This window comes from Bufo gargarizans, chromosome 2 (genome assembly GCF_014858855.1).
Source record: "Bufo gargarizans isolate SCDJY-AF-19 chromosome 2, ASM1485885v1, whole genome shotgun sequence".
Lineage (NCBI taxonomy): Eukaryota > Metazoa > Chordata > Amphibia > Anura > Bufonidae > Bufo > Bufo gargarizans.
In genome coordinates, this window is record NC_058081.1 from 263,455,003 (window position 1) to 263,482,432 (window position 27,430).

A 27,430-nucleotide genomic window follows, 5' to 3' on the forward strand; every position below is an offset into this window, starting at 1 on the left:
CCTAATGGAAGCGCTCACTAATATTCACTTTACAAGACGAACTGCCATTTCCTCCCAATTTTTAGGGGTTAAAATTGCCTCTTAAAATTGCATAAAATACCAAATATACTTTATATTTATATCATGTCTGTTTCACAACTATTTTGCATAGCGAATAGTGTTATCTGGCTAGGTATGATACAACATATTTGCCTCTGTTTTGTCTTCTAACTTCCAATTCATCTGTTACATAGTCTTTGTAGAGATATGCAAATGGTGCTGAATACAGATTGAATAAAATGTTGTCAGACAGAATGGTTATAATGACAAGAACTAACAAGACATAAGGTCAAGCTTACCACAGCACTTCTGAACCTTCTGTGACTAGAAAACTGGCCAAAAATATGTCTGTTTGGAATTGGTAGCCCATTTTAAGATTGAAGAAAGTCATAAAATGCAGTCTGTGGTTGGAGGAAGACATGTTCTTCCAAAGTGAGCTACATTGTAAGTGATATATCAATGATATACTAAATTTAGCCATACATTAAAAAGTCTTTGCAATGCATCAATTCGGAATATAAGTCCTCTTTTGATTGTTGGCTTGTAGATCTGCAGTTTATCAAAGACATCAATGTTCCCCAAATAGATTTATAACTCCCTTGCTTTTTGCAGAATAACCTGACCTGTCCTTGTCCTGCAGATTTTGGTGCACATTTTGCACAAAAGTAAAGATGTTTTATTATACTGTGAAATCAAACTATAATGTAGAGCTATGTAACCATGTACTGGGTTTGGCACCAATATTATAATTTCTGAGCATGGGAAAATAAAGCTTTCCTGGCTGCTACCAAGCATTGGGTCTTGTTCCCATTGCCGTAACTAGAAATGACTGGGCCCCACATCAAATATTTGGAAGGGGTCCCCCAACCAATAACTTTTTCTAAAACCCCTCCTCCTGTGCAACCCTCACTCCTGTGGCTAGTCAAGATCAGTCTCTCAGACTGGTTGTGAAGCCCATTTCCTAAATGTATATACTGTATGTCATGATGTCATGTCAAAGTATGGCCGCCCCTTTAACAGTGACCACCTTTTTAACAGTGATTTTCACAGTGGCCGCCCCTTTAACAGTGACCACCCCTTTAATAGTGATTTTCACAGTGGCCTCCCCTTTAACAGTGACCTTCACAGTGCCCACCCTTTTTGCACGGTGCCCACCGCTTTAACTGTGAACTCCACAGCGCCCGCCCCTTTAACAGTCAACTCCAGAGCGCCAATCTGTTTAATAGTGGCCCCTGCCCCCCATGCATGTAGCAGTGTAATTGTGTAACGATACATTATATGACTGAATATTTACGGACCTGCAAACTGCTAAAACCTGTGATCAGTTGTTATGGCAACCTGGAGTAGGACCTGTGAGCTTCTATTGGCTGATAAGGGACATGTGACCGTATGTATGGCAGTTAGGATTTAAGTGAAAGACTTTCAGGCTTGTATTTGCTAATGCAAGTCATTTTTTGGAAATATCTCAGGAACGGTACATCCTAGAGAGCTGAAACCCCTGCAAGATTTCTTTCCAGGTAGCAAGGGATGTGTATACTAAGTTTCGTTGAAACGGATGGTTGTGTTTTTGAGTTTTCGCGGAACATACACATATGCATACATACATACATACTGTACATACATATGTTCTTTTTTATATATATAGATTGCATAATACTGTTGAGGGGACCCTGACAATAAAATGTTTAAGTACTCCTTCTGGATGTTCCCCTTCTGAGTTTGGGCCCTGTGGCAGCCATTTACCCTTCTTCCATAATAGCTACACCCCTGCTTGGCCTCTTTATTGGCTACCTTTGTGCCATGGTTCCTTATTTCTATCTTCAGATTGAGGGCCGTCATTTCAGTGTCTCATGGAGGAAAATACTACATCTCAGCTTTGCAGCTCAGGTTTTTTTTTTTTTTTTTTTTATCTGGAAAAAAAGAATATGAAAATTAAATAACAGAACAAATGTGTTATTCTATCAGACTTACTCACCCATCTTGCAATCTCACCCTAAAGTCTCATATAACGTGTTGAAGCTTAGAACATTTTACTTACTGGTAACACACTATTGAAGAAGTGGTCAATAAAATCACACATAAAGTGAGTGTAATATTCATACAAATGATTAGTATTCTCTCTTGGTAGCACTTTTAGGCAAAAAAAAAAAAAGTTCATATTATGGAATACAGATGCAGAGAGGGGTTAAAAGTATAATGTTATTGCTCCCTATAAAATGGCTGATACATCACAGCTTGAGTTATTAACTCAATCCATGCTTATAAGTAGAGATGAGCAAAATTTGGCAGCTTTGCTGAAATTTGACAAAAAAAATCTATTTATTACATATTAATTAATCACAAATCACTATGTTAAGACCCTATTCAGCCTATCAATCAGTGGGACCATTTTTAGCGCCCGCTTAGCCAGAATTGCACTCTTCTAATGTCCCTTAAAAACAGTAATACGCTAGTGCAATATGGCCTTTTAAGTTTAAAACAAAAAAATAAATCCTTTACCTCATCCACTTGCTTGCGCAGAGGTTGTCTACTCCTCTCTTGAGTGGAAAAGACCCTCCAAAAGACCTGCACTGAGCGTGATGACGTCACTGTGCTCTCACTTCGAGATTACATGGTGACCATGACATCACCACGTGATCACGCTAGGAGCGCAAAGTGACATGATCACGCTCAGAGAAGGTCCTTTTTCCGTTTCTTTCTAAGGGTACTTTCACACTTGTGGCAGAGGAATCCAGCAGGCAGTTCCATCGCCGGAACTGCCTACCGGATTCTTCAAAACATATGCCAACTGATGGCATTTGTAAGACTGATCAGGATCCTGATCCGTCTTACAAATGCATTGAAATGCTGAATCCATCTTTCCGGTGTCATCCGGAAAAACAGATCCGGCATTTATCTTTTTCACATTTTTTTCGGTCTACGCATGCGCAGACTGTAAGGACGGATCCTGAAATGCTGGATCCGGCATTCCGGCAAGTGTTCCGGATTTTTGGCCGGAGAAAAAACCGTAGCATGCATGAACTGAAGACATCCTGATGCATCCTGAACGGATTGCTCTCCATGCAGAATGCATTAGGATAAAACTGATCAGTTTTTTTCCAGTATAGAGCCCCTAGGATTGAACTCAATGCCGGAAAAGAAAAACGCTAGTGATAAAGTACCCTAAGACAACTCCAGCCGCCATTTTAGGAAAAATGATTTGTTACCCCGAAGCACAAGGAAATTCGGCTTTGCAGTAAATCACATTTTTCCTAAACTTTGGATTGCATTCTGCTTCGGATGCTTCAGTTTTCTCAAAGCTACTGATAAGCTCTAGGACACTGTTAATAATGACACTGATGACTTGATAAAATAATGGATATTCTGTCCACTGTAATAAGTAATGTTGTGGATTTTGTAGCACATAAAACATTATTTTTATTTCATTTGATTAAAATAAAATGGCATATCCTGCCCCATGTAATAACACCGTTATTCCAGCATAGGCTTATCATGTAATGTTCTTATGATTCTGTCTACCCTAATAAACTAGTACAGCTCTTATCATCAAATCATTGGAGCTAATATTGGAGCTGATATGCTAAATTACTATAATGGGGGTGAAAGGTATGACTTACATGCAATAATGGAGGTGAAAAACATTGAGATTTAATTCCAAATTAGTGTTCCTTAATAGTCCTTATTAGTAGAAGAGTTTATATGTTGTAGGACATTGCAGGCTATTATCTTTGCGGTATAGGTAAAATACTATGTCAGGTACTTTTTCTCTACTTCATTACTGTTCTCTTTAATTAGCTTTAGACAGAATTGTGACAAAATGTGATGACTAGTCTATGCTTGAATATCAGTGCTAATAGATGGAATAGTATATGCCATTTATTTTAATCATATGAAATAAAATGAAGTTTTCCGCCCTACAAAATCCACAAAGATTTCAGTAATAGATATTGATGCTTTTCTACAGTAAAATTGCTATACGAAAATTTAAGTAATATTCTCTATATTCATTGCTATATTTTATCATGTTAGGATGTTCTGGATCACAATTAAGATAACATGGATTTGACCCTCCGTTGCCTGACCTAACCTCTGTTTGTTCCTCTTTGCCACCAGTTCTGACTTTTAGGCTATTTCCTGGTGCTTCACATCACTGTCTCTTGACCCCGTGGGTCAGCAGCCACTGAACAGAGGCTACTTGAAGAGTGATGGCCGGGTGGTGTCTTGGCAGCAAAGTCCAGATCCCAGTATAGTGGTTAAAGGATGAAGACCAGAAAGTCCTCTTAGATAATGCCCCTGAAGTCAAATCTCTTCAGTGGCTCAGCCACTTCCATGACAGTCACTCAGCATCTGAAAAATCACAAGATTACCTTTTCTAGGTAATTGAGATTTCATAGTCTTACTCTATAATGAGTATGTTCACAATCAATACACTGATAATATACAGAATGACCTGTCTACCGAACAAAGTGGTCATCTGTTTTCATGTGTATATCAATTCCTTCTGTTTTTTTACACCAACGAAATAAACATTTCCTTGCATTGTTGCATATTGACATTTTGTTAACCTGCTTAAAACATACACATTTTCGCATCTTCATTACATCCATCAATAATAATTAATTGCTCTGAATGTTAACAAAAGCAGATCATAATGCATCTGGGCCCCTGAGCCTCAACTTAGATGTCACTAGCTACATTACAAAATAAAAACATCTGTGTCTTCTAGGTAAAAGGATTGGCCAGATATTTTGCTCTTTTTGGCAGATGGCAAGTTGCAGATGTCACTGTTGGCCAGAAGACAGTAGCTGCAGCTGTCACCCTGTGAGTGTTCAGTCTCTACACCCCAAGGACTCCTTTGTGACGCCATTCAAATGCCTAATCACAGGACACACTTCACTTGAGCATTTAATAAAAGTGCGGTTATGCAATAATGCAAAACAATCTCTCACTGGACAAAAATAGGACAAACTCTGTAACATAATAATTCTGTGTATACCTCAATTCACTTAATTGAAAGGTTTCATCCATTTTGTGCTAAATACACATTTCTCCTCTTATTTTTTCTTTTGAAGGTTTATATCACATTTTCCTACACGAGGATATGTATCTTAGAGGTTGATGAAAAAAGTAATTAAAAAAGATTAGGGATAATCACATTTCTTGGAATTCATTTAGAGTCTAAATCCAACAAATCAGGCAGAAGATATCATTTAGGTACGAATAAATTTGACCCATATCCAAAGTGCTCAGATAGCCCCTGTGGAGGCTCCAATTCTGGTTTTGGCTCACTGATGGAAATCACTGACCAAACACTGACGTGTGAATGAGGCCTTAGAGAAAAACCACCATAGCTTGCTGTGCTACTGAAACAGTGCAGCGCCAGCCCGCTGTGCTGCTTCCTGCCAGCTGGCGGTCAGGGCCTGGTCTCTTCTCACCTTAGTAACAGCGAGATGAGACAACCCCATTAATTAATATGTATGTAATATGTATGCTTACTGAAGGGCTATTTTACAGATGTCTGCTCTGAATCCTTTATAAAATAAAGTAAAAATAATAAAATAATAAATAATAAATAAAAAATATATATCCATTTTAGCCCCCAACCCGCTGCAACAGCGGTGTCAGAGCAGTCTGCAAGGAAGATCCAAATAGATGTTGTTTGGGCTGTGTCCCTGCATGGTCTTCTACTGGCAACACTGATTGGATAGTATTAGGGACTATGCAAGGATACACCTATGATTGGTAACACCCAAATAGACCTTCATTACAAATTGCTAATAATTCATCCATAAACTTCTAGTAGAAATAATAGAGGAATGGCACGACGTAGACATACATGAAATGCTAATGCTAAAACAAACATTTCAGGACAGGTCTTCTTTAAAGTACATATCATAAATGTTTAGCATAAATCATTCTTCCCTTCTACTTTTAAAGTAAAAATCTTTATAACACATCATGAAAATGCACAAATTACCCCCCAAAAAATACAAAATTATACCTTGGCTGCAGCTCTGCCTCACCTGGCAATAATCAAAGGCTATATAAACCTAAGCCCCCCTCTGTCCAGATTTAGCCATATGCAGGAAAGGCCTCATGCACACGACCGTGCCGGTTTTTGCGGTCCGCAAACCACGGATACACAAAAAACAGAAGCCATCCGTGTGCCTTCCGCAATTTGCGAAACGGAACAGGCGGCCCATTGTAGAAATGCCTATTCTTGGCCGCAAAATGGACAAGAATAGGACATGCTATATTTTTTTTGCGGGGCTACGGAACGGAGCAACGGATGCGGACAGCACACGAAGTGCTGTCCGCAACCTTTTGCAGCCCCATTGAAGTGAATGGGTCCGCACCCTGATGCAGACCACAAAAACGGTGGTGTGCATGAGGTCCAAGGCTGGGTTAACACCAGGATATTCGTTTTTATTGTTCTATTATTAGAGCTATATTATATTATATATTCATATATATATATATATATATATATATATAATATATAATATATATATATATATATATATATTTATTATTATATATTATTATATATTATTTATATTAGAAAATAATGGAAGTACCACAGATCATAACTGAGATGAACGTTTCTGGGCAGGCCTAAATGACTATATTTGTCTATATTGGATCAGTCAGGTCATGCGGCAAAATTTTATCCAGTATCTGTGATGGAGCCTTCAAAACAGATGTGAAAACAGTCAAAGATAGTAATGCTGTGTGTTAGAGGGGGATGTTGCAGAAGATTGGAGAATAGTGTACAATAGAAGACCCAGAGGAAGGTTTGCTGGCCAGCAAGGGAGGAAAAGGAGAGAGATTCACCCCCAACAATATCCACACCCAACAATATTCACCTCAACAACCACACAGTGTACAGCTATCTGATGTTGGAAAAAAAATGACATTAGAGGAGCTCACCAAGGCCTTCTTCACAATACCGTGTCAGTATTATGTACATTAAAAAAGCGTCCTTATTAAATTCGTGAAGATGTCTGTGAAGGATCTGTGGATGGTTCATGTCTCCATTTCTACCCTCAGTGTGTCATGCATAATCCACGGACCTTGCTCAGCTGAAAATTAATTTCAAGAGTATTTCTTATTTGTCTTCCATGAAAAACGGGAATGTGGACGAGGCCTAGGCATCAGTGATGGTGGCAGGGGCAATATTCAAATTTGCGGTATTTTGCAAATATTTATGTGAATATTTGTCATATATTCGCAAATTCAAGAATTCGTGATCTCCAGTCATTATTTTCTTGGTTGCGAAAATCGGCAATCTGAAAATTTGCGATTAACACTACTCCTAAACTCAAAGATATTTCAGACTTCTCATTGGCCCACAAGCAAGAATCAGTGAGGGATCATGGGTACTGATGAAAAAAAATCGAGAATATATGCGATTGCGAAGATATAGCACTATATTCTAGATCAGTCGTCAGCAACCTTCGGCACTCCAGCTGTTGTGAAACTACAATTCCCAGCATGCTCTATTCACTTCTATGGGAGTTCTGAAGAGAGCAGAGGAAGTGTCCATGTTGGGAGTTGTAGTTTCACAACATCTGGAGTGCCGGACGTCGCCTACTCCTGTTCTAGATATTTGCGAATTCTCAAAGTGCCAATATTCGTGATAAAATTTTTCGATTAGAATAGTTGCGATCAACACTACTAGGCATGTAAGTGTAACTTGTATTAGGTTATCATTGGTGTCTTTTTTGCGTTTTGGGGTGTGTTTGTACAACTGCACTTTGTTGCTTTTTCATTGCCCTGTACCACTGAGCTACCTTGAAATCACTGGAAAATGTTGGTCAAAAATGGACATCGAAGACATTGACAACAGCAAGGTTTATACTTTATTATTTTCAAATATATATCTAGCAAATTTGATGTACAGTATAGGGTGCCTTAATATAGAAATCTCACAAATGTCACTGTTAGAGATAGTAATACATCTTCTGTTCATTCTCAATAGATACCTCAAATCAGCTATGCATCCACAGCCCCAGAACTAAGTGACAACAGTAGATACGACTTCTTCTCACGAGTCGTCCCACCTGACTCCTATCAAGCTCAAGCAATGGTTGATATCGTAACAGCGCTGGGATGGAATTATGTATCAACGTTAGCTTCGGAAGGGAACTATGGAGAAAGTGGAGTAGAAGCCTTTATACAGATTTCCCGGGAAATAGGTAAGATTGAATGCATTAACCCGTATATTATATTTAATGCTGACACGATACTAATGTCTTACATTTGGAAAGCACTGCGTACTCTCCACAGAGCAGTAAATGTAACTGCAGATATATATCTGACAGGCTCCACTGAGCTGCAGCTCAAGCTTATAAGTATATTTTCTGCTCCCATTTAGAGATTTTTGACAACAAGCTGCGCTGACAATTTCTGCTTGAGCCATTTCTTGTTGACAGCTGGTAATTTACAATTGTCTTCCAATGCACTTCCCCTCCTACTGCTAATATAATTTATCATGCACATCATCCTGTTTTTTTACAGTGTGCTATTCATTTTTAAATTGGATACCACACTGACCCATACAAGTCAAGAGGGCTTTACACAGATCCATTTTTTTCACGGATCCGTGTGTCCTGATTGGTATTCCGAACTACAGGTCCTATTCTAGGCCTTATTTGCGGATGAGAATAGCCTTTTCTATGGATGAGTGATTTAAAAGAGAGTGTCATTCAAAAGGAAAGCTATCCTTTTTTTTTTTTTTGTGGATTGAAAATTCAATTCCACCATGTGCATGAGGTTTTATTGATATTTTTATATGTTATATATTTTTGGGTTTGGCATACATTTTGAGGTTTACTGTGCCAGCAAAATGTTTTAAATTGATGGTAGATGGATGATTTGGTATCTGGTGGCGATTAAGATATTCCAAAAACATGGAAAGCATTATGGTGGGGGGAAAAAGGTAAGGCATGAGATATGATTACACATTGAAGCTAGCCATACATTTAGGATAACTGTTTGATTTCTATCTCCAATTCATGTTGAGTTTGGCAAAAAGCACATAATGATACAAGTCATATTTTAAAATAGCTATAACTATAGTGTTGCACTAGTAGCAGTCATACTCAGGCCCTGATACCGGATGAGCTTAAATGTCCCTCTGCACATAAGAAGACAACAGTATAGTAGATGGAGGATCCTTTATGGATTTTGTATTAAGAGCCTAAAAGCGTCAGGTTTTACCACTGTGTGAGTGAAGGTAACAACAAGAAGATCTGATTAACCCCAAGCAAGGATGCATGAGTCTGTCCTATCAATTACCATTTCACCAGTCGTAATACATGATCTTAAATACTTCTATCAACAAAGGTCTTAGCCTCAGGTATCATGTTTGTTTCTGAAACCCATAAGCAATGAACCTTGACATGAGGTGCATTAAATTTATAATATCCAATCTTATCATATGAAAAAATTGGTTTGTGTGTGCCCAGACTGGCAAGAAGCTTTGATGTTCACCTAAGCAAACCTGAAGAAGTATGAATAACGACTATGGTAGTACATGTAAACTAAAAGCATGAGCTGTTGAATCTTTTCCAGTTTGCCATTGCTTCAGGAATGAGTTTAAACTAATCAATTCTGCTTTCCAATGCTTCATAAATTCTACAATCCACAGCAAATTATTCCAGCAGATCAATAGTCACAAAAGAGGATTTAGCTCTGATAATCACAGGGCTCTGTACTAAAGTGCAGGTTTCACAGAATAATTCAAAGACTGTATACTTACACTGAAGGGTGTTTACTCCAAAATGCACATTGTAATATTCACATTAAAGGTAAAGGGGTTCTCCGAGACTTTTTAACTGATGACCATTATCAGTATCTGATTGCTGAGACCCTGATCGACCAGCTGTTTAAGAAGGCACCAGTACTCACAGTAGCACGGCGGCCCTCTCGCAGCTTGCCAAGCAAAGCACCGTGCATTGTATAGTGGTTGTGCTTGGTATCACAGCTCAGCCCCATTCACTAGATCATGTGATTGAACATGATGTCACTGGCCTAGGGAAAGCTACAAGAAGACCATGGCGCTTAGAGGAACGTTGGTGCCTTCTCAAACAGCTGATTGGCAGGCGTCCTGGCTGTCGGACCCCCACTGATCAGATACTTATGACCTATCCAGAGTATAGATCTAAATTTTAAAAAATCTTGGAAAACCTCTTTAAGCAAATTAAATTCTGACACCAGATGCCCATATACCGTATAAGTTCTAATCAGATATAGATAAAAAATCACTATTTATTTTTCAGCCCAAAATAATTTCCTATCATGCTTCAATTGCCATGTCCTAATAAACCGCAAATAACAGATGTATTTAGCATAGGAAGCAAGGGATTGGCAGCCATGGGAATTTTCAATTCCTGCAGCTGCCCAGTCATTGCCTTCCAAAAGCTACTTTTCTTAAATGGAGCATACTCTAGTTATATTGTCTGCTGTAAAAAAAAAAAAAAAAAAAAAAAAATTCTTAATATGGAATTTTAAAATGCCAGAAATCTGTGATATTGTATTCAGTTCTACTCCCTATAGTGCCAAGCACAAGTGATATGGTGCCCGTCAAGGAGCCGTAAGTCATTAGGTGAAGTCAGCTGCAATTGACATAATTCTAAGTAAAGCTATACCATTGACTTCAAAACATTATTTTTTATTTTTTTGCTAAATTGTGCATGGTGTACTGTTACCTAATGGATGCAATGTTCATATGAGATCTTATTTGGCTCTGTTGAATATTTCAATCCAATAACCGCTTTAAAGACTCCGATGTGGACCATTCTTTCCTGTTCGCGTCCCATGGCTAGGGGTCATGGGAAGATATTTGCCTATCGTGTTCTGTTCATTATCTGAACAAAATATTTAATTTGTAGTGGGGAATGAAATGTTCATGCAGTTAAGGGATTTCATGGTGCATTATTTCCATATAAAAGGACGGCACTGAATAATTTCTTGTAATAGTATATGATCGTACCTGGCTGCTTTCCAAAGACTAGAATCTTAGCGCGTATCTGTTTTGAAGCAAGTACAATTCTCTCAAGGAAGACATTTATTTAATGTGGGGCAATTTTTTTTTCTTCAATGTCTTGTCATAGCTTTTGAGCAGCTTTTAAACTCCGTTCACACTAAAGTTTGACATTTTTCATGAATCATATCAGACTGATTAACCCTTTCATGACCAAGGGTCATTGATGCCCCAGTGTCCAGGTCAAAATTTACAAATCTGACATGTGTCGCTTTATGTGGTAATAGCTTTGGAACACTTTTACTTATCCAAGCCATTCTAAGATTGTTTTCTCGTGACACATTGTACTTCATGATAGTCATATATTTGACTCAATATATTTCACCTTTATTTATGAAAAGATCCCAAATTTACAAAAAAAATTGAAAAATTCACAATTTTCCAAATTTCTATTTCTCTGCTTCTAAAACAGAAAGTGATACCTAATAAAATATTTATTACTTAACATTCCCCATATGTCTACTTTATGTTGGCATCATTTTGGAAATGTCATTTTATTTTTTTAGGACGTTAGAAGGCTTAGAACTTTAGAAGCAATTCTTACAATTTTAAAGAAAAATTTCCAAAACCCACTTTTAAAGGACCAGTTCAGGTCTGAAGTCCCTTTGTGGGGCTTACATAGTGGAAACCCCCATAAATGACACCAATATAGAAGCTGCACCCCTCAAGTTACTCAAAACTGATTTTACAAACTTTGTTAACCCTTTAGGCGTTCCACAAGAATTAAAGGAAAATGGAGATGAAATTTAAAAATTTCACTTTTTTGGCAGGTTTTCCATTTTATATATTTTTTTTCTTTAACACATTGAGGGTTAACAGCTAAACAAAACTCAATATTTATTACCCTGATTCCGCGGTTTACAGAAACACCCCACATATGATCGTAAACTGCTGTACGGGCACACGGCAGGGCGCAGAAGGAAAGGAATGCCATACGGTTTTTGGAAGGTAGATTGTGCTGGATTGGTTTTCTGAACGCCATATGTTTTTTGTTTTTCTGCCGATTGTCTTGTGCAGGAGCTCGTTTTTTGCAGAAAGTGTTGAGGTTTTTATTGGTACCATTTTTGGGTACATAGGATTTTTTGATCATTCATTATTACACTTTATGGGGCAAGGTGACCCAAAAATTGGCTGTTTTGGAACAGTTTTCATTTATTTATTTTTACAGCGTTCATCTGAGGAGTTAGGTCATGTGATAGTTTTATAGAGAAGATCGTTACGGACGTGGCAATACCTAATATGTATACGTTTTCTTATTTATTTAAGTTTTACACAATAATAGCATTTCTGAAACCCAAAAAATGATGTTTTAGTGTCTCTATAGTCTGAGAGCCATATCTTTTTTATTTTTTGGGCGATTGTCTTAAATAGGGAATCATTTTTTGCGGGACGAGGTGACGGTTTGATTGGTACTATTTTGGGGGTCATAAGCCTTTTTGATCGCTTGCTGTTGCACTTTTTGGGATGTAAGGTGACAAAAATAGCTTTTTTGGCACTGTTTTTTTAATTTTATTTTTATGGTGTTTATCGGACGGGGTCCATCATGTGATATATTTATAGAGACGGTCGTTACGGACGCGGTGACACCTAATATGTGTATTTTATTTTATTTTTTCATTTTTTTATAGGAAAAGGCAATGTCTTTTTTTATTTACATTTTTTTATTTATTGATTTATTTTTACTTTTATTATTTTCACTTTTTTTTTTATCAGTTCCCTCTTGGATCTTGAAGATCCAGTGGGGCTGATAGTTGTACTATACTTTGCAATGCTCTTGCATTCCAAAGTATAGTACTTCCAGATTGCCTGTAGGTGGCAGCACTGGACACCTTTGCCATGGCAACCGGACGCTTTTGCAATCACAGCGTTGCAGCCCCGATGGTGGAGAGAGGGAGCTCCCTCCCTCTGTTAACCTCATGGATGCCGCAACCGCGGCATCTATGGGGTTACAGGAGAGTGTCAGCATAGAGCTGACACTCTGCTGATGGCGGCGGCTCGGGAATGGAGCCGCCGCCATCACACACAGAATGGGGAATTGGGGGCAGCGCTGGAAGGGAGGGGGGGGATAAATCGGGGGTACAAACTACAGGAGGGGCGGAGGGGCGGACAGAAAATTAATGCAGGGGGCGGGGAGGGGCGGATCGCATGGCAGGAAGGAGATGAGGGCCAGATCGGCAAGGCACAGTGGGGCATCATGGTCTTAGAGCGGCACAGATCGGGGGGGGGGGGGGTGCATGAGGAACACTATCGGCTTTCAGGCTCTGATCTGCAGAGCGCAGATCAGAGCCTGAAACCGGCATTTTAACACTGCCGCGATCCGATTGGTTAGTCTGCACAGACTAACCAATCGGATCGATTGCCGGCAAGGGGCCACTCTGATTGGTCCCTTGCCGGCATTACTGCACTGTATGCTGTCCGTGACAGCATACAGTGCAGGGGCAGAAGCTTTAATCCAAGCGCTTTGCAGCGCTTGGATTAAAGAGCTTGTTTGACGTTTATATACGTGGTAGCTGCACGGGGTATGTGCAGCTATCACGTATATATACAGATTGCGGTCGTGAAGGGGTTAACTTATGACTATGGTTGATTTCATTGGTAAAAATGAGGAAATGTTAGTTTGGTTAAATGAGTAATAAAGCGTAGCAGGATTCAGAACCTGAGGGAAGACCTTACAGACCAAGTCAATGAGATTCATCGGGTTTTGTTAGAAAACATTTGAAAAAGAAATGTCAATGGAATATTAGGAGGTTGTCTAAAGCAGACAACGCCTTTTTAAAGAGAAGCAGTGGGTATTGATCAGCAAATATTGGCTGGGGGAAGTCATGTCTAGACTTTAGAGGAAATGTAGTATTACATGTTACCCATTCAAATGACTGTCTCTACATTTAGTTGCTGAACACATCGGTTTAGCAACTCCAGAGGGGAGATAAGTAGAGGAGGAGGATAGGAGTGATAGTAGCAAGAATGATTGTTGTAGTACTCATTAACTCACTCTATCACTCCCCTGGGCTGAGCAGTGATGGGAGAGTTGCACCTTTTCTTATCTTTTGGGGCACTGTCTCTTTTCGGGTCCTTCTGCTTGATGTTAGTTGAAGTGCTCCTGATGTTCAAGGCTTTAAGGTACAAGGCAAGGTCTGTGTAGTGTAACAGTGCAGGGAATAAAATGGCCAAGTGAATAGCAGAACGGTTCTTTATTAAAGAATTAAGTTAAAGCATGCCAGTTAAAGTTCTCAGCATGCCATAGACTGGAAAATTTTCTACAACTGCACATTTCCACTGTTCTAACAGTAGCTGCATAGGTAGTTATTAGGCCAAAGTGTCTCTTTAAAGTGATTCTCCTTACACAATACTTCTCTAGCTGACTTATGCCTGGATGCTTATGTACAACAGTTCTCTTTTAAGCAATGCAACCATAGGGTGGAACTTAAATGTCAGACTATGCTCTTCACCTTTTTTGAACAGGCTGCCATGCATACAATTTGCACATCCACAATGTCCTCTGTGTAATATGAATATGTTATGCAGGTGATCAATCTGTTCTTTGTGTGTCCAGGAACCAAACAAAATTTCAAGAACACATGACAATGAATGGTCCTTTTACAATAGCAATTCTCTGAAGACTTTAACGCTACACTCCCACTTTTTATCTGGCCTGCTCTTTCAAGTAAAGTTCTTTTCTACCCTGGCACCGGCTGGCACCTAATCCAGGGCTGGCTCTTTTGTCAGCTATCCTATTTTGCAACTGCTCTCTCTGCTGACTAGGCTTTAACTGACTGACCTGTTTCTGGAATGATCCTACTCTCTAAATAGAGAAGGTGGCTTTTAATATTGCCTATTAATACCTGCTGCATACTTATGTAGAAATGCTATGGAATTTGTATTTACGGGGTTGTCCGGTTGAACCCAGACATACCCATATTTTCACCCAGCCAGTCCCTCTGATGTTAGCTTTGGAGCATCTCAGATCGCGCAGGGCAGACTCAAGGAAAACTACTCTAATGCAGACTCGAGGAAAAGTTATTTCAAATATTATCCTCATGATAAATCCTCCCCATGGAGTCCAATGGAGACTTTACTCATGTGCATATGCAATGGCCAGGTTTGGGGTGGACCCAACACTACGCTTGGTCCCCCACCATGTGTTGCTGCTTTCCGGAAGGGACGGTAATGCGTGGTGCACCCGATGGGAAATAAGTCCAGAGAGTCGGGGTCTGTAGTTAACCAGTGTGATTTTTTACTGGAGGATTTCAGGTGAAAACAATAAAAGTGAGGCATAGGGCTGGCTTCTCCAGTCTCCTCCCTGGCAGAAGAAGGGTTTGATGTGGATGTGGAAAGGCCTGGGAAAGCTGTCTCTCTCTGTCTCAGGGCTTGAGGCCCATGGTCTGTTGCTCAGTAGTCTTGGTGGCTCCTTCATCATAGGCTGGTGACCCATGTTCTGTGGCTCAGTGTCCCCATGTCAGCGTCTTCTTGTTGACACTCATGCAGTCTGGCAGAGTCATCCCCACCAAGCAATGGTCCCTAACTGCAGAACATTAGGGGCTCTGACTGCTTTCCTTATATACCATTTCTAGCTAGACTGGAACCATCTAGTGGGAGGGGTGAAGTGGAAAAACTCAGCACAAACAATTACAAAGTGACCACTCCCATCTCTCATAAACTTACATTAGAGCTTCAATTATACTCAATGACAGTGACATAGCAGTTTTCCACACAAAAACAAGTTTCCAAACATAGCAACAGAGCTAAACCAGACATTCAAAATGTCAGACTGTCTGGTTTTGGCAGTAAACAAGTCTGTTTTTTTCCCTTCAAAACAAAAACTTGCTCTTCTTTAAACCCTATGGCAGCTATGAAACATTACTAGCTTCTCATTCACAGTCCCAAAAGTCTCTCAATATTAATTAACCCTTTCCACAAAATCTTACAAATACAATGCAAATGAACAGGATATATATAACTATATATATATATATATATATATATATATATATATATTTATATATATATACAGTACAGACCAAAAGTTTGGACACACCTTCTCATTCAAAGAGTTTTCTTTATTTCCATGACTATGAAAAATGTAGATTCACACTGAAGGCATCACAACTATGAATTAACACATGTGTGTCATGGTCTTACCTCTTTGCTGGTCTCCTTCGTTTGACATGTGCTGGCGGCCATCTTGGTTTCTGGGTTTCTTGTAGCCTCCCACCCTGCGGCTCCTCCTTCCCACTGGGAGGAGCTGGATGCCTAGCTCATATATATAGGAGGTCTGTGGCTTCAGTTCCCTGCTTGGTCCTCTTGTGCTCACATGCTTCTAAGACTGCTGCTGCTTCTGGTTCCTGATCCTGGCTCCGTCTGACTACCCTGCTGATTCCTGATCCTGGCTTCGTCTGACTACCCTGTTGGTTCCTGATCCTGGCTTCATCTGACTACCCTTCTGGTTCCTGATCTCTGGTTTCACAAGACCCTGCTTCGGTTTAGCCATCCGTTTGGACTTTTGCCTTACAGCTTTATTTTCAATAAAGCCTTCTTATTTCCACTCATCTCTTGTTGTACGTCTGGTTCATGGTTCCATGACATTAGGACCAAGCCATGAATTCTGACGGTACAGGGCCATCCTCGCTACCTACGCTGGTTGCCAGACTTGATCAGCAGGATCACCTGTTGGGTCGGTTCGCTGTGGCGTTGCAAACCCTGCTTGAACGCACGGCTCATTTAGCTTCCGTTGCCGATGGGTCGGTTGTCGCTCCTGGGCCCTCTCCTACTGCCGCTCCGGTTGTTGCGCCAGAGTCTACCCCGACACCTGTTGCTGCGCCTGCGGTGTTTCGGGGTATGACCGGTTCTGCCCCCCTTCCACAGCGCTTTGGGGGAGAGCCAACTCAGTGCCGAGGTTTCCTTAACCAGGTGGGCATTTACTTCGAGTTGCTGCCACATGCATTTCCTACTGAGAGATCAAAGGTGGGCTTCTTGATCTCGCTGCTCTCGGACAAGGCCTTGGCCTGGGCCAGCCCTTTATGGGAGAACAACAATCCGGTGGTTGCCGAGTTTTCCGGTTTTGTTGCTTCTCTTCGGAAGGTATTCGATGTGCCGGCTCGTGCTGCCTCTGCTGCGAAGCTCCTTATGTCCATCAGACAGGGTTCACGATCCGTAGCTGAATACGCCATTGAGTTTCGTACCCTGGCAGCAGAGGTGGGCTGGAATAATGAGGCTCTGGTCGCTGCTTTCTCTCATGGTCTCTCGGATGCCTTGAAGGATGAGGTTGCAGCTAAGGACCTACCTGTGGAGCTCGAGTCTCTTATTTCTTTCCTGATTTTGATTAACACCAGACTCAGGGAGAGACCTTCCTTTCAGGAGAGCCTGCGGAGGCCTTCTAACAGATTGGCGCCTACGTTTGCTGTCCCACCCGTGCCTCCCTCTCCTCCCACGCCTCCTGGGGATGACTTGTCTGGGGGTGAACCCATGCAGCTGGGGTTTGCTCGCCTGTCCGAGGGGGAGAGGGTACTCCGGAGACGCGAGGGCCGATGCATGTACTGTGGTCTCGGTGGGCATTTTCGGTTGGCATGCCCGAACCGTCCGGGAAACGCTCGCACCTGAGATCCTGTCGGGGGCAGATCTTGGGTGGAGTCTCCTCGTCCCCGGTTTCCCGTGTTGACAAACCACTGATTACTGTTGTCCTCTCCTGGGTCGGGGGCTCGGTGACGACCCAGGCGTTGGTGGACTCTGGTGCTGGTGGCTTGTTCATTGATAGTGTGTTCGCTGCCGCCAATTCCATTCCTCTGCAGCCTCGAGGTTCCCCACTGGCTCTTGAGGCGATAGACGGCAGACCCCTTCTGCCGCCACACGTGACTCATGAGACCCTTCCAGTGGGGATGGCCATTGGTGCCGTTCACAGAGAGTCGGTCTGTCTCCAGGTTATTTCGTCTCCACACTACTCGGTGGTCTTGGGGTACCCCTGGCTCCAGAAGCATAATCCAACTTTCGATTGGAGATCGGCCGAGATCCTCTCGTGGTCACCGCAGTGTGGGGCTAGTTGCATCCATGGGCCTGTCAAGTTGCTGTGTACTTCCTCGGACTCTCTGTTGCCTCCTGAATACGAGTAGTACCGGGATGTATTCGATAAGGTGCGTGCGGTTGCCCTACCTCCGCACCGCCCATACGATTGTGCCATAGAGTTACAATCTGGTGCCGTTCCTCCTCGTGGCAAAGTCTATCCACTGTCGGTAGCGGAGAATGAGGCCATGGAGGAGTACGTGAGGGAGGCGCTTTCACGCGGACACATTCGCAAATCCTCGTCCCCGGCAGGGGCTGGATTTTTCTTTGTGAAAAAGAAGGGCGGTGAGTTGAGGCCTTGCATCGATTACAGGGGTCTCAATCGCATCACGATCAAGAACGCTTACCCGATACCCTTGATTTCCGAGCTGTTCGATCGCCTCAAAGGGGCCACAGTCTTTACCAAACTCGACCTGAGGGCGGCATATAACCTGGTAAGGATTAAGGCGGGCGATGAGTGGAAGACCGCGTTTAACACCAGGACCGGTCATTATGAATCCTTGGTTATGCCCTTTGGGTTGTGCAATGCGCCCGCAGTCTTCCAGGAATTCATCAACGATGTTTTCCGTGACCTGTTGCAGCAGTGTGTGGTGGTCTATTTGGATGACATCTTGGTATATTCTGAATCCATGGAGGCCCACATTCAGGATGTCAGACGAGTGTTGCAACGGTTACGAGAGAACAAGCTGTTCGGTAAGCTTGAGAAATGCGAATTTCACCGATCCCAGGTAACCTTCTTAGGTGACATCATTTCCGCTGAGGGGTTCTCCATGGATCCTGAGAAGGTTTCGGCTGTCTTACAGTGGCCCCAGCCCAGTGGTCTTCGTGCCCTGCAGCGCTTTTTGGGCTTCGCCAATTATTATCGGAAGTTCATCAGAGACTTTTCCATGCTAGCCAAGCCTCTCACGGATCTGACCAGGAAGGGCAGTAATCCTCAGGTCTGGCCGCCCGAGGCCATCCGAGCTTTTGAGGCTCTAAAGTCCGCCTTTGTGTCGGCTCCGATTCTGTCGCATCCCAACCCTGGGTTGCCGTTTGTCCTCGAGGTGGACGCGTCTGAGATGGGAGTAGGCGCCCTCCTGTCTCAGCGTAGAACACCAGAGGGTCCTCTGCTTCCTTGTGGGTTTTACTCCCGGAAACTGTCTTCCGCGGAGTGCAACTATCAGATTGGTGACAGGGAGTTATTGGCCATCGTGCAGGCCCTTAAAGAATGGAGGCACTTGCTCGAGGGCTCGGTGGTTCCGGTTCTCATCCTGACGGACCACAAGAATCTGACCTACCTCTCTGAGGCCAAGAGATTGACACCACGTCAGGCCAGATGGGCTCTGTTCTTGTCACGTTTTAATTACGTGGTCTCCTACCTACCCGGTTCCAAGAACATCAGAGCGGATGCCTTATCACGGCAGTACTCCGAGCGGTCCGGGGAGGAGTCGATTCCGACTTCGGTCATACCTCCGAATCAGATCCTGGCCGCCATTCGCACCAGCCTGACCTCTCCCCTGGGTGAGCAGATTTTGGCGGCTCAATCTAGTGCTCCCTCTGGGAGACCCAACGGCAGGTGTTTTGTGCCTGAGGAGTTGCGCACTCGGTTGTTGCGAACCTACCATAACTCCAAGGCCGCGGGGCATCCTGGAAAGAATCAGCTGTCCTGGGCTGTTTCACGTCTGTTCTGGTGGCCTTCTCTACGTTCCGACATCGCCGCATATGTAGCGGCATGCTCCGTTTGTGCCCAGAGTAAGTCCCCTCGGCACCTTCCGTTGGGCCTTTTGCAACCCATAGCCACCGGGGAGCGTCCATGGTCACACCTGGGGATGGATTTCATTGTGGACCTCCCTGCATCCCGAGGCCATACGGTCATTCTCATGATAGTGGATCGGTTTTCCAAAATGTGCCACTGTGTACCTCTCAAGAAGTTACCCTCTGCACAAGAGTTGGCCTCGATTTTTGCCAGGGAGGTCTTCCGGTTGCACGGTTTGCCCAAGGAGATTGTGTCGGATCGGGGGAGTCAGTTTGTGTCCAGGTTCTGGCGCGCCTTTTGCTCCCAGTTGGGGATTCATCTCTCTTTCTCATCGGCCTACCACCCTCAGTCCAATGGGGCCGCAGAACGATCCAATCAGGCCTTGGAGCAATTCCTTCGTTGCTATGTCTCCGATCACCAAGACAATTGGGTTGACCTCCTGCCTTGGGCTGAGTTTGCCAGGAACACGGCGGTGAACTCTTCCTCTGGGACGTCTCCCTTCATGGCCAATTATGGGTTCCAACCTGCCGTGTTACCGGAGGTATTCTCTCCCCAGGATATTCCGGCTGTGGAGGATCACCTTTCCGTCCTACGTGCTTCTTGGGTACAGATCCAGAGGTCCCTTGAGGTCTCTGCGCAGCGCCAGAGACTCCAGGCTGATCGCAGACGAGCGCCCGCTCCTTCCTACCAGGTCGGAGACCGCGTATGGTTGTCCACCCGCAACCTCAACCTTCGAGTGCCCACTCCCAAGCTGGCGCCTCGCTTTGTTGGTCCCTTCCGAGTGCTTCGCAGGGTAAACCCGGTAGCCTATGCCCTTGCGCTTCCTCCTGGCATGCGGATCTCCAACGTGTTTCATGTCTCCCTCTTGAAGCCACTGGTGTGTAATCGTTTCACTTCCTCGATTCCTCGGCCTCGTCCGGTCCAAGTGGGCAATCGTGAGGAGTATGAGGAGAGCAATATCCTGGACTCACGCCTGCTCCGCGGCCGGGTGCAGTTTTTGGTCCATTGGCGTGGTTATGGTCCAGAGGAGCGTTCCTGGGTTCCCTCCGCAGATGTCCATGCTCCTGCCTTGCTCCGAGCCTTCCACGCACGCTTCCCTCAGAAACCGTTCCTTACTCCGCGGAGGAGGGGCCCTTGAGGGGGAGGTACTGTCATGGTCTTACCTCCTTGCTGGTCTCCTTCGTTTGACATGTGCTGGCGGCCATCTTGGTTTCTGGGTTTCTTGTAGCCTCCCACCCTGCGGCTCCTCCTTCCCACTGGGAGGAGCTGGATGCCTAGCTCATATATAGGAGGTCTGTGGCTTCAGTTCCCTGCTTGGTCCTCTTGTGCTCACATGCTTCTAAGACTGCTGCTGCTTCTGGTTCCTGATCCTGGCTCCGTCTGACTACCCTGCTGATTCCTGATCCTGGCTTCGTCTGACTACCCTGTTGGTTCCTGATCCTGGCTTCATCTGACTACCCTTCTGGTTCCTGATCTCTGGTTTCACAAGACCCTGCTTCGGTTTAGCCATCCGTTTGGACTTTTGCCTTACAGCTTTATTTTCAATAAAGCCTTCTTATTTCCACTCATCTCTTGTTGTACGTCTGGTTCATGGTTCCATGACAATGTGGAATTATATACATAACAAAAAAGTGTGAAACAACTGAAAATATTCTAGGTTCTTCAAAATAGCCACCTTTTGCTTTGATTACTGCTTTGCACAATCTTGGCATTCTCTTGATGAGCTTCAAGAGGTAGTCACCTGAAATGGTTTTCACTTTATAGGTGTGCCCTGTCAGGTTTAATAAGTGGGATTTCTTGCCTTATAAATGGGGTTGGGACCATCAGTTGCGTTGAGGAGAAGTCAGGTGGATACACAGCTGATAGTCCTACTGAATAGACTGTTAGAATTTGTATTATGGCAAGAAAAAAGCAGCTAAGTAAAGAAAAACGAGTGGCCATCATTACTTTAAGAAATGAAGGTCAGTCAGTCTGAAAAAATTGGGAAAACTTTGAAAGTAAGGGATATTTGGCCATGAAGGAGAGTGATGGGGTGCTGCGCCAGATGACCTGGCCTCCACAGTCCCCGGACCTGAACCCAATCGAGATGGTTTGGGGTGAGCTGGACCGCAGAGTGAAGGCAAAAGGGCCAACAAGTGCTAAGCATCTCTGGGAACTCCTTCAAGACTGTTGGAAAACCATTTCAGGTGACTACATCTTGAAGCTCATCAAGAGAATGCCAATAGTGTGCAAAGCAGTAATCAAAGCAAAAGGTGGCTACTTTGAAGAACCTAGAATATGACATATTTTCAGCTGTTTCACACTTTTTTGTTATGTATATAATTCCACATGTGTTAATTCATAGTTTTGATGCCTTCATAGTCATAAAAATGAAGAAAACTCTTTGAATGAGAAGGTGTGTCCAAACTTTTGGTCTGTACTGTATATGCAGTGATACAGCAATGTAAAAGTGTTACATAATGTGCAAAATTAATAAATATATAATTAATAAAGTGCATGTGTACATTATAATGAGGTATATAGCTTAAATAAAAACATCAATAAAAGTCTAATCAAGGGGCGGAGACCAAAGAGCAAGGAACCTATAGTTATACCTAACAGGTGAATCCGATGTACTGGATACTGTATCGCCATAAGTCACAATGCACATACTCTAGGAGATGGCGTAGGTGCGCGGGATCAGGAAGTGACACACAGCAAAAAACTGCGCATGCGCACCCTCATAACTGTTCAACACATCTCCATCTTTAGTGTGGTTTCTACCAGATAGAATTGCACGCATGTGCACAGGCACAATGAAATGACACCGCCATATTAAACAGTTCAAGTTAACCCTTTAAAGTGAAATAAAGTAAGAAGTTGATGACTTTGCATAGGGTTCCTACTCCAAATTGACTTCTAAGAACAGATTAAGAAAGCTTGGGAATTAGTTTCTGACATTGACTTCATGATAATTAGTTTACTAGTTAAAAGCATAAGCTGGCACTACTATAAAACTAATATCAAGACAAGAATTCTGGTCCAAGCAATGCTCCTTATCCTATAGATAAAGCTGTGTTTATTTTTCTGTCTCGCTCTTTTCTTCACTTCCCCACCCTCTAGCTTTGTGTAAGTGATTCTGCTTTCTTCTCTGCCACCTGGGAGGTCATGCTGTTGTAGAAATGTCAGAGAGGGGTTGGCATGTTTTCCCTTGTCCTTTGATCATGTTACAATGCACTGACAGTATTAAGGTTCTCTTACTGTGAGCTTCATAAATATGTATAAACATTACAGTGATACGCATTGAAATGCTGCATTTTCATTTACCAGATTGCTTCTCTGAACATTAAGTGGTGAAACTTCTGGGGCTTTATCAGCTAACTAAAACAGTATGTTTGAATTGTACATAATAGTGATTTGAATTAGCGATCGAAGAGAAAAAGTATCCCAAGTATCTAATTTAATCTTTTTTTTTTTTAACTAGTGAAAGTGGAGATTCAGTTAGATGATAACTGCTTCACTTAAACTATGATACTGTATCTCTGATTATAAACAAGTTTCCATAAATCAGTAGTACAAGATAAAACAAACTTGTAATATCTCTTATAAGAGAAAAATGTCTCTTTCTCCACTTATCAGGATCTTTTCCTCCCTTCTAAAGCCTCATTCACACGTCCGTGTTTCACGGATGTGTTCTCCGCGGACAGCACACGTCCCCATTCAATTTAATGTGTGTATTCAGACATCAGTGTTTTAGCACAGTCTTTGGGTCCGTGTTTTTAGCACAGATGCATGCTCTATTATACTATATGGGTCGTGAAAACAATGGATGCAACACGGATGCCATCCATGTTGCATCCATGTCTCATGGATCATTAGGAAGAGATGCTTTGAAAACTATTTTTCAGCTGTTCAGTAAAACATGAATGGCACACGGACAGCACACGGATTTGAGCACGGACACTGATGTGTGAATGAGGCTTAACTCCTTTTCTTGACTCTTAAATTGTTTACTCCAAAATTGTTCACTGCTCCAATGAGCAGGTGACATTCCAATTTCACTGAGAGATGCAAAGACGTTTCTAGAGAAGAGGTGGAGAAAAAGGAAGCAGCTGAAGAGTGAAAGAGACAGAAATACTAATGGGCACATAGCTGGCAGAGGATTTGCTGGAGTTATGCGCAGGCCTCTCCATAACTTTGGCTCATCCAGTGCCAGTTCTAAATTTAAGACAGATTTCTAAGCCAGGCATAGAATATGATGAATGAGACGGGCCTGCCACATCCACAATTTTAGACCTGGCATGAGTGGGGTACAGTCACAGATAGCGATCCAACTTGCGCCACCATCTGCGCCTGAAATATGCCTAATTTAAAGGTATTTCAGAATAGCAAATGACCCTCTAAGAATTTTATCTTACCATAGTGCTGGATTTGCAGCTAATCTGATCATTACTGCTGTATAATGTCCTCCATGCTGCTGCTGCTTCTGAGGGTGTGCTACAGAGAAATAGTGGAGAGTATCATTATGTATGCCTTGCATCGAAAACATCACAACAGCTAGTCTCCTTCTCCTAACCCTTCCTCTCCCCTTTCCATAGACTTTTCTCTCAGTGAAGTTAAAAAAGTTGTATCCTTACTGAAGCCATCTCTTTCTATCCCTATATCAATGAATTCAGAGTGAGTGAAAATTTCTGGGAGCAAGGCATGTGGAGGAAGAAAGCAGGCTAAGTGAAGAAAGAGACATTTTTTCTGTACTAATACAAAGTTTCTTGTCTTCTCTTGATTTATTGACATTTGTTTATAATCTGGCTGGCCCACTGGATCTCCAAGAAGTTGATGCTGGTCTGTCGAAGCATCAAACATTGAGTGCAATGCAAAAATAATATATGTTAGTCCAAAACAGTGAGAAGAAGCAAATGTTCATGTGGGAATGTAGCTCATATTTTATTAGTGATATATAACCAGGGGATAAAATGAATACAAAATCAGTATTTTATTGAAAGGCAGATTTGAGCCTTAAAACACAGTTTTAAAAAGCCTTTTAATCACAACATACCACATAAATAATATCAATTAATGCGCCTCATATATTTTAATGTAACCGACATGCAGGAAGCTGAAAAGATTTGTGAGCATAAAACTGTACACTGCTAAAGTTTCAGATATGATGTGCAGGCATTTCAAAGACTTTTTTTGCATATAAATAAATCCCCTAATACAGTAACCAAGAAGTACAACACATATAGGCAAATTATGTTCTACAGTTTATTACCAGATATTTGTTGAACATTTAATTTAGACATCTGCTTCAGGATACTCAGTGTTTTTCCATATTTCTCTCCTAGAAATCCTAAGGGTGAGCTGTCATGTGTCATTTCTGCCTAAGTATAGGAGTGCTGTCTCAGCTTAGGAATGTTTATTTATTTATTTATTTTGGGACCACCAGAAGAAATATAGGAGCGCCCTCCTCTATCCATTCAGAAATGTGCATGTTCAATTTCAATTGAATTAATAAGGTCAAACAACATAATTCTGGATCAACCAATAAAAAACAGTTTTAAAAGGCAAATAACTGGCTCTAAGATGAACCCAAATATTGCTATGCTCTGGAGTTATATTGTATTGGGGTTATTATTGTGCCAGATCCTTTAGCAAATCTCAGATGAGGTTGTAATTGAAAACCAACCAGTGGTAATATCTGCTTACATGTATTTTTCATGTATTTCTCCCATTAGATGAGGGTCCTGGAACTGTATCTAGACATTAATGGTATATTCTGTGTGTACAATCTGCCATAAATACAGTGTTTTAGTGTATCCCTATATATTTTATTTCCAGCCTTTGTCCTTGGTTCAGTCTGGCAGTGTGGCCCCCAACCAGAAAACGTTGTGTACCCCTGGCCTAGAGGATATAGGACAACTTCATTAAATCATTGTTATACTGCTCATGTAAGCATCATTTGAACATGTTTCCTAAACTATATTCCATTGAAACCATCTTCATTTAAAGCAGGCATGCTCAATCTGCGGCCCTCCAGCTGTTGTAAAACTACAACTCCCAGCATGCCCGAATGACCTACAGCTATTAGCCTACAGCAGGGCATTGTAGGAGTTGTCGTTTTACAACAGCTGGAGGGCCGCAGGTTTAGCATGCCTGATTTACAGCATAAAGCCACTTAAATTCACTTAATTTCATGCTCTAAATGTTGTGTATTTTATACACCAGTGCATTAAATGCAATCCCAATATGTTCTCTAGGTTAAAAGGCTTACATAAAATCTTTGTCAAATCTTAATGGATGAAGCAAATGATGAAAGTAGTATGAAATATCTAGAGGCTCATTCATAATTGACCAAATGCTGGCAAGTTAAGATACAATCAATGCTGTTTTGCTTGAGGAAAATCAGATTTTTAAGATCGTAGCTTCGGTTTATACAGTACAATACAATTAAATATGAAAAATCAGCTGTGAATCTCAAAGGTTTCTAAATGAATGCTGAGTGAGCACCCAAGTATTCGGGTGTTTGGCCCGAACACATTGCTATATTCATGACTATAATGGAAGTCAATAGGAGACAACCAGGCACCCCTTGCTCGGAAGAGAAGAGGGTGTCTGGTTCATAAAAAACAGGTTAGAAATTGATGGAAACCCCATTAAAATGGTTTGGCAACAGCATTAAGAGGATAGCTGGATGCGTCTTAGACTCCTATTATGTACAACATACAATAGACAACCACACAAAGGCTATATGCCAAAAGCCAGGTATGTGCAAGCCATCAATCTATCCATGAGACAGTTGACAGGCTTAGTCAGAATACCTTACAATGGCAGCCTTGTACACCATGAGATATTCCAAACCAATTTTATCACACTAATAAGTATGTCATAAGAGTCAGTCTAAAATTCTTGTCAGAAGACTATGAAACCAATAGATGGCGCTATTGAGTTATGAACAGTGCCCTCTATTAGTTTCATAGTCTTCTGACAAGAATATTAGACTTGTCATAAGACTATGAAACCAATAGAGGGCGCTGTTCATAACTTAATAGCGCCATCTATTAGTTTTCATAATCTTATGACAGCTAAAAAACAAGGCAGATTCTGCTTATTTGTATGTCTTTCCCATATGCTTATGTTTATGCAAATGAGTTTTTGCACGACAAAACTGTATAGAAAGGTTATTGAATATTATGTTAGGACAATCAGAAAACCTTTTGTCGCCCTAATGATATTGATCTAGGTGTGCAGGTCCACCCGAGCCATCCAACAGATGCTAAATAACTTTGAGGTTTACAGGTTCTCAGTCAGATGAGAGTTGGTTTGGAATATCTCATAGTGCACGAGGCTGCCATTGTAAGGTATGCTGGCTGTTATCTGTCTCATGGATAGATGGATGGCTTGTACATACCTGGCTTTTGTCATATAGCCTTTGTGTGGTTGTCTATTATATGTTGTACATAATAGGAGTCTAAGACACATCTAGCTATCCTCTTATTGCTGTTGCCAAACCATTTTGATGGGGTTTCCATCAATTTCTAACATTTTTTTATAAACCAGACACTCTCTTCTCTTCCGAG

At 42.0% G+C, this 27,430-nt stretch overlaps 1 protein-coding gene across 1 annotated transcript in view; it reads left to right on the plus strand.

Annotated features, from left to right (window-relative positions):
* Nucleotides 1-27,430, plus strand: part of GRM8 (glutamate metabotropic receptor 8) — a 1,458,522-nt gene that overhangs the window by 347,472 nt on the left and 1,083,620 nt on the right. Inside the window, exon 2 of the mRNA XM_044280260.1 lies at nt 8,021-8,237. Within this exon, the coding sequence (XP_044136195.1) occupies nt 8,021-8,237 (217 nt within the window). The remainder of the gene's footprint in view (nt 1-8,020; nt 8,238-27,430) is intronic.